The sequence below is a fragment of the Ziziphus jujuba genome, chromosome 9 (assembly GCF_031755915.1).
Source record: "Ziziphus jujuba cultivar Dongzao chromosome 9, ASM3175591v1".
Taxonomy (NCBI): domain Eukaryota; kingdom Viridiplantae; phylum Streptophyta; class Magnoliopsida; order Rosales; family Rhamnaceae; genus Ziziphus; species Ziziphus jujuba.
In genome coordinates this window covers 7,537,743-7,546,619 of record NC_083387.1, presented here as the reverse complement: position 1 = coordinate 7,546,619, position 8,877 = coordinate 7,537,743, and the positions used below count along the sequence as shown (strand labels likewise).

The 8,877-nt window shown below is 36.0% G+C and overlaps 1 protein-coding gene across 1 annotated transcript; it reads right to left on the bottom strand.

The window, feature by feature from the left end:
- Positions 1–5,177: 5,177 nt before the first annotated feature.
- LOC107426737 (cytochrome b561 and DOMON domain-containing protein At3g25290) lies at positions 5,178–7,830 on the bottom strand. The gene is made up of 3 exons (XM_048480507.2): positions 7,089–7,830; positions 6,233–6,487; positions 5,178–5,814 (listed from the first exon to the last, which is right to left on the bottom strand). Exons 1-3 carry the CDS (start codon positions 7,707–7,709, stop codon positions 5,503–5,505), a joined length of 1,188 nt encoding a protein of 395 aa, XP_048336464.1. The 5' UTR covers positions 7,710–7,830; the 3' UTR covers positions 5,178–5,502.
- Positions 7,831–8,877: the final 1,047 nt, after the last annotated feature.

Genomic DNA, 8,877 nt, shown 5'->3' with positions numbered 1-8,877 from the left:
AAACTAGAAAACCCCTTTTGGGCTCTTGGGATTAGTTATATGGGCTTTTCCGGTACTACAAACACCGATTAATGAATGAAAATGGACAACTTTGCATTTCAATAACTTTCCCAAGAATAGCAAGGTTATGCCCTTTAATAGGCCCAATTTTAGAATCATAAACTACGGGCCACACTCCCAAATTCTTCAACTCGATTATGACTGGTTTCGTGTATCCCAATATTTTTCTCAATGGAAGTTTATACCAGCAATAACTGAGCTTTTCATTTTCTTTTTCTTTTTTTGTTTTTTCCATATTCATATATGAAAAAAATAACTTTTTCATATTCTTTATAATTTCATTTTCAGAAATACCCAATGCTCACAATTTTAACATTTTATAGAAGTAATATTATTAATTATACATGTCGTCATGTCAGTTTCAGAATTTAGATAATCTTTAAATGCTAACTGCTATTGTACAGATTGAGAAATTTTTGTCAAACAAGAAAGAAAAGAATGCAAAAGAAGAGTTTCCAAATTTCGAATTTAAGAGAAAATAAAATAAAATAAACCGAACCAAAAATAATAATAATAATAAATGTACATGACGTTTGACCAAAAAAGTTGTCCCAAGAAAGATTTTAAATTTTATAACGTATAATAACTCGATTACAAGTTGTTCATGTGCAGGTAATTAATGTTAACAGCTATACATAACACATAACTAATGGCAGACGTAACCATTACCCAACAATCACTTAACTCTAATACTCCACAATAAACAAACCAATAAAAAGTTGGTCAATTTCATGGATATATATATATATATATATATTTTTTTTTTTGGTGTGTCATCATATATATATTTTTTTTCTGTATACACTGTAAAAACAGAGAAATTTTAGTATAGAGCAGATGTATTGTATGTATCATGCGAGCGGTACAAGAAAAACCGATAAATCATTTTAATTCACTTTTTTTTTTTGGTGAATAACATTTTAATTCACTTGTTAACTAAACCACCAATTAATTTTATTTTTCTTCCCACAGAGCCATGTGGAAACAGCTTAATAATAATGTTACTGTTCCTCAAACGGTGTTCAGAATTCAAAATTTCACACTCATAGTGTCACGGTACCACATTTTATGCAGCGGAAATAGACCGTGCGGCGCCAAGACTCTCTAGTCATGGCCAGCCTTTTCACTATCCGAGTTCATATATCGACCCATCCGATACCAATTGTATGCTCATGAGGTTCCCATAGTCATCATGGCTCATGTCGCTCAGCAAACTAGCCCGATGGCCTCATGCCCACTCGGTAGCTTGTTACTCAATCTTGTGCCAAGATCTAGCCAGCAACCCATCTCTCCACTTGGGCCTTGGTCCATGCACTTCTCGAATAGCATCCGACCCTAGAGCATGCACACTAGCATCGTGCCAACATGCCCTCAGGGTAGCAACACAAGATTGGAAGCCCACATACGAATGTCACCCGATGGCACGGTGTCGCCCCGTCCGTGCCTATTTAGCTCCCGACCCTCGTGAGCGAGGCAGAACCCGAGCCCCCGCTCACTGGCACATTTGCCACAACCTTGTAACAAAGGCCTACGTGTGTTCTTGGCATAGCCGATAGAAAACGGCATAGCGAATGCTACACTTAGCCTCTGACACAGGAGTGACGCGCAATACCAGCTCATAGCGCCTACCGGTACTGTCCCCGGGACTCCCTGTCCCTCGGAGACATATGCCCACCTTCGTGGCACTATATGTCCGCCCCATGGCTTGCCGTCACCCATGGGAGGCTCACTTAGCCCAAGCTAGAAGCCGGAGCCGGGGGCCGTGGAGAGCCAGACACGGACCACCCCCCTAAAGAGTTTATTGAGCCATTTCCTTTCTGGCACCCATAGATATCACTTTGTGCGATGAATCATAATGGGGTTTTCTCTAGCAAACCTTCACATCTTGGCTTGCCATTCGATATGCACCATCCTAGTGACATTCTTAAGAACTTCCCACGGCCCGGGATCGAAGATCCCGACATTCAAATATTTACAAAAATACCACTAGGCCATTCCAAAGGTGCGGACCGTCACACATAGCACAAACAATTTGTTTATTTATTTTTCTTAAATGGAAATCGGGTAAATGGTAGTTCAGGGAATTACTTATTAGGGCTGTTATCCAAAAAAAATAAAAAAATAAAAATAAAAACAAGAAAGGGAATAATTATTTATTAGGGGAACTGAGGCTGAGGTTATTAGTAAGTACTTAACTATTTCTTATAGTGGTGGTCCAGCTATGCTATGGCCTGTGGGGATTCTCTAAAGAGCCAATGAGTGTGATGGCTCATAATCATGGCACAGGCCTCATTTTCATATTTCGGAGCCCCACTTTCACTGGAAGAGAAAATCTTCAATGACATGAGAGCAATCCCATATTGATTGTTGTCATACTCATATCATCTTTCTTCTTCTCGTCTATGAATTGTAAATATTATTAATATCACATCACTGAAAAATGATGATTTTTTAATATCACATCACTGACAAATACAACAAACGGTTAAGTCCATAAATTTAAAACCAAGTTTGAGAAATGGAATTTGAACTTTGTTTGGAAATTTTTGATTTGGTGGATATTTGTTGCGAAGATACACGAACTTATTTTAAAAACAAAATCACGGGTCAATTTTGAATTTTTAAATTTATGGAAAAGGCTCACGAGCTAATAGAAAAATGAGTCTACTAATCGCTTTCTCCGACTTTATTTTATTTATTATTAAATATATATAATCATCATAGCATCACTATGACGTATGGCCCCTAATCGATTACTTTATCATAATCTATTTGTCCAAGTGAATAGCGTTCAACCATATAAATTAAGGTCGAATAAAATTAGATTAGCCAGTAGATGATTTATATTTATGGTTAAAAAATTATAAGTTCAGAATATAATAAGATGAGAAGGAAAATTGTTATAAATTATTAAAAAAATATATAATTTTAACAATTTAAAAAAAAAAATGATACCTAGAATATTGTCCATAAGCTAGACAAAGGAATCTTACTTGGCTTATATTTTTTAACTTAATTCTGTGTCATATGAAGCTTACTAGCTTTCTTTTTAATTTTATTTTCTATTCTCATGCAATATGTACTCAATTGCAGCCTGTTAAACAATTTTTGTATTTTTGTGTTTTTTTGCTTTTCTTACTTGTTTAAGATGTAATTAAGTTCAAATGAACATCTTTTTGTATACCAAATCATTGCAAAGATAAAAGGCCCGTGGCATTTTGTGGGTCATTGGTCATTATCAAATCTCTCCTTTTTCTCCTTTCAAAAAAAAAAATAAAAAAAAAATTTTTTTTTTTTGCCCTTTTACCAAATAAAAAGAAAAAGAAAAAGAAGATTAGCATGATTGAATTAATTTTCATGATGTTTTCGATTTCATCAACGTATCAATTAGTCACAATCAAGTTTCAACTAGCTAAAAATAATTAAAATTTTAAATTTAAAAAAAAAAAAAAAAAAAAAAAAAAAACACCTACCTAAAAACGAGTGCCATCTGCTTTTCGCCCTGTCTATGCTTGGTAATATAACTAAGCTTCAAAGTTCAAATCGGTCCTTCTAATAAACAAAGAAAAAGTTTTAAAGTGATCCTTTTAAAGTGTTAAAGCTCGATGTCCTTGTTCACAGAACTTTATTTTCTTTCACTTCCTAACGATAGAAGAACGCTATTTAAAAAACATATATATATATATATAAAGGCAAAGAAAACAAAAAAACAACAAAAGGAGAAAAAGTCCATCCCTGCTTCATCAGAGAAAAAATTGATTTAAGCCGGGAAATATTAATTTGACCTTCATGGTTCAAGCTTATGGTGGTTATGAAACCTTTTTCATAAAGAAAAAGGACATTTACAACACAAAACACTAGGCCCAAAACATGATGAAAAATTACTAAATACCATTTATTTTCCCCCAACATAACAAATACCTTTTCTTTGAAATTTGAATAAAGAAGACAAGTTAACAACCATCCCCTCGAAAAGGGTTTTCGAGGGGCGTGTTTCGAGGGGCGTGGGTCATCTCATTCCAAATAATGAGGGACTACCTCCTTCGTCACATGGGAATCCTATAAACAAAGCAACAGCATTTGTGAAAAAAAAGCAACAACAGTGAAAGTGATACTATGGAGGATCCAAGCCTAACACATAGCAGTGGGCAGTTGGGGACCCCTTTTTCCACGGAGACAAATAAATAAAGTCTTATATTCTCAATTAGAATAATATATTTGGTGAATGATGGTTGAGCAAAGTGTTACTTTACCCTAAAGGTCATTATGCTAGAAATTAAATCTGGCTAATCTACTTCTAACACTTCGTTGCTCTCTCACACACCCTCAAGAAACTTCCTACCAGCAAGTTTGACAATTTACGTCATATCGCTGTGTTTGATGTGGCCTATATTTCCAATCAAATCCATCACATAAAAGTGCCACTAGCACTAGACTTATTACTTAGATTAACACCATAGGCTGTCTAATAATGGATGTCCTTATCAATGTGAATATTTAACTTTGCAGATTTTGACAGAACAGGATTAGGTGCGCAATGCTAGCTTCTTTAAAGAAACTCTTGTAGCTATCGTTGGCCAAATGTGCCATGCTTCTTTCTGGCATTTTTATTTTTATTTTTTGGGACAAATAATAGAATATTTCAGCGGATATAGTTTTTATGAACCATAGAAAACTCTGGTTTGCCCAAGGTTTTTCGAATATGCATTAGTGTCAACCAAGCTTCCGTCGACCTTTTATTGTTTTCAGTAACTTTCTCTAGTCTTATTATCGAGGAGACAAATTCAACAATGTTACTTGATCCCAAACAGCTTCTTTTACATCTTTTTTTATTGTTTCGGGGCAATGAGCGACAACAGGATAAGTATACAACATAATTTGGAAAGCAAGGAAAAGAAGGGGGTTGCCTAAGAACTGTGCAACAAGGTTCAGATAAAAGAATATACTTAATCAACTTGAATTGCCGATAAATGACCCGATGGATAGAATGACTTGAAATCAATTGAGACTACTGAATTAGCAGCTTCAAATAACTTGACAAAAAAGTAACCTTTTTTTTTTTTTTTTTTTTTTTTGGTAGTTTGATCCATCTAAAACCATTATAAGACATGGGAAGAGAGTGGAAACCAGTAAAACTACATAGTACCGAAAAAAATTAAACAAGGAAATCATCAATAAGAAATCTAATACGCTAAATACACAAAAACACACCGGAGAATTCTCAAGAACCTAACCACGCAGAGAGAAAATAAACCGAAAGATCTGAACCATATGTGTGTGTGTATATGCGATATATACTAAACAAAAATCTCAATGAAATCAAGCCATTATACAAGGGATAGATGAAAGAAGCAAATAAAGAAAAAAAAAAAAAAGTGACATAGATAAGACGAGGATATTACAGAATCAATGTGGCAAGGACAAGCTGGACCAATGCTTGGATCATATGGCAAGTGGCTGTTGCCTGCCTTGACCATTGTTGAACCCATCATAAGGCTTGGTAGACTTGCTTGACTTCCTTCTCACCACTACGATCCAAGTAATTGCCTCCAATAACACGGCAATTACACCCAACGCAGCAATAGCAATAATGTAAGCAGATTTCCACTTCTTTTCAGGGACCAGGATGTCAAGGCCTTTGAACACATTGAGGATTCCGAGTACAAGTATGGTGTAGCCAAGACCGTGGTGGTAGATATTCCAGTAGAATCGATACTTGTGTTCCTTCTTTGGTCTTAAGAACAATGCAAAAATCTATAACATCCAAAAAAGAAAAAAGGAAAAACACCAGAAGAAAACAATCAAAACCCCCAAGTTGCAGAATAAAACAAGCTGCTTAGTTGCTACCTTCAGCAGCTGTCAAGATCAACAATATCAAACTAAGCAAGAATTAACACCCCCTCGTTTCTTTGGTCCCAAAAGAAAAATCCCAACACCACACAATTTCTAAGAATCCACTTTTCTTTCTAATTGCACTTGTCTTTTTTCACAAAACAAAATGACAACCGGAGAGATAAACAAGTGCAATTTTATTATCCACATTCAGAGTAGAATATATTATATAAAAGCAAATCACAACTCACAAGTATAATATCACTCAGAATTAACTTTCTTATCAAACTTATGTTCAAGACAAAGGGTGACTGGTAAGTGACAATGGACCAATACTTACTTGCAAAGTTGCAAGACTAAAGAGGGCTATTCCGATATTGCGGTGACCAGTGTACTGAACACCCTTTGACTCACTTCCAAGCTTAATTCCAGTTCCCCAGCCAGCAACCCCAATAGCATAAGCAGATACCTGGCAGAAAACATGAAGATAAAACCACGCTGGATCTGCAGACTGGAAAGTCCTCATGTACCTCGCTATGATTGCTCCGATCGGAAACATAAGCCCCCAACTCACTGCGTTCAGTATACCGTGAATCTGAAACGCACCCAAAATTCACTCATTTTGTCACGTTCTTCATACCCCATCACAAATATCAACCAAAAACAGCAACTTAATTTTCAAAAAGATAATCTTATTTGCACAAATTGTAGTAAAACAAATTTTGTAGCTACTAACTCCGCGAATTTTGCCTTCTTCGACACACATGACACATAAATTCTTTTTTACCCCAAAAACGAAAAAGAATTGTAGGAGTTACCCATCTAAAAAATTTCAAAAATTCTAACAATTCGAGAATCAATTTTGCTTTCTTCAACGCGAAACGAAAAATTGTTTTAGACCCCCCAAAAAAAATAACTGTAGGAATTATCCATTTAAAAGATTTTCAAAAATTCTAAGAATTTGAAAATGAATTTTGCTTTCTTCGACATGACACAAGAATTAGACCCAAAAAAAAAAAAAAAAAAATTGTAGGAATTACCACCTAAAAGATTTTCAAAATTCTAACAATTAGAAAATTCTAAAGGAATTGGAAGGTATTTCAGCCTACATATCAAGAAAAAAATGCGAACATATTTGGTTAAAAAAAAAAAAAAAAAAAAAAAAAAAAAGAAAAGAAAGAAAGAGAAAAACTCACGTTCTTTCTCTTGGTCCTGGAGTCGGTACCCGAAGGGGTAGAAGTGTCAGTCTGTCCCGTCAACTTGAGGGAAGCTTTGGCGTTGAGATTAGCAGTCTGCATTTCATGCTTTGCAGGGCTGTTATCGGTGATGGGCCCCACCTGCCAGACGTGGTTCACCGTCTCCGATTTCTCCGGCACCTTCATCTTCGCGAAGAGCCTAATCGCGCCGTCCGTGTACTCGGCGCTGGTGTCCCACACATCCAACGACAGCTTCGATTGCTTGATGTCGTACGAATTGATATTGTAGGTCTCGACGACCATCGAACCATTCGAATGCTTGAAGGCTACCAGAGCCTGTGCTCCAAGCATGCCCGTACCGGTTGGGTTTAAAGCCCACGAAACCCATCCACTGGAATCCGGAGGAGCCGCTATAAAGGCCACGGAGACGGAGGAATTGGATGAATCATAGGTCCAATGGAGGTAAGAGCTAAGGGTTGGGAGGTCCAAGCAGTAGGAGTAAAGCTTGTTGTTTTTGAACGTCTGGGATTTGCAGGTGAGCGAATAGGCGGGTGAGGCTAGCAAAACCAAGGACCATAACGAAAGACCAAGAACAAGAGCAAGTTGGGAAAGCGACGCCATTGATGAGAAAACACAGAAATTGAGAGAGTGAGAGATAGTGCTGTTTGCTTTAGAGTAATGGCTAAGCCTTGCGGACGAAAAAAAAAAAAAAAAGAAAAAAAAAAAAAAGAAGAGTAAAAAAGGGAAAGCAAAGCCAAACTAGGCCGTTGGGTTTCCCCCCACTAATAAATTTGGCGAAACATATAGAGAAAGGACAAAGCCAAAAAAGCCTTTGCCACGAAGGTACACCGCGTGGAATTCCTTCCCAAAAATCTGGTTCCAACGAATCAGAGAATGCCACGTAATGATATGACATGGACATTTTCTGGTGGGGTCAATGGAAAGTTTTTTGACCAGCAGTTGGATTTTTTTTTTTTTAAATAAATATCGGATTTTTTTTTCTTTTTAAATAAATATCGGAATTTCAGGTATGTGGGAAATTCCGGAGATGGACATGCGGAAGTTATTGAAATTTTTTTCTTTCCAAAAAGAATCGAAATCATGTGAGGAGTGTGAGATTTACTCGTTCCACGTTAATGATAATGTATTTGGGATGAGCAATAATAATACATCAAGGAGCATATATTATTAAATGAAAAATAATGAAAGCATTTATATAGTTTAAGCGATTTTTATGTGACCAATAATTCAGGTTGCGTTGGGATCTCGGGGGGAGATGAAATTTCCTTGTTATTCGGTGTCTTGACTGGATGAACGATTGAGATTGATTCCATCGGTAGATTGTACGCTTATCTGGCATCTTAAGAAATTCGCAATGGAGGCTATTGTAGCATGAAGATATGCGGGATTGGGTATTTTATGATTGAAGATTTAGAATTATGTACCTTACTATAGTGATTTTCAGCCTACCCATCTACCAATTTACATTTTACCAAATATGTTCCGAGTCTCCTGCTGATGTAATGCTCTCGTCATAATGACGTATTATTTTATTCTATTCTTTTGGTAAATTAATTGGAAATTATGTTATGATCTGTTTTTCTTTAGGTGAAGGAAATTTGGTTATGATCACGGTGGTGGAGTTGTAGTCTTCTAGATACGGATGGTTTTCATTTTATTGGCACAATTAAAAATTTTATTTTTTGGGAAATTCACAATAAAAAAAAAATTTGGGTAAATAATTAAAAAATTTATTTGATTACTCTAGTGAGGGAGCATTTTAATGTAT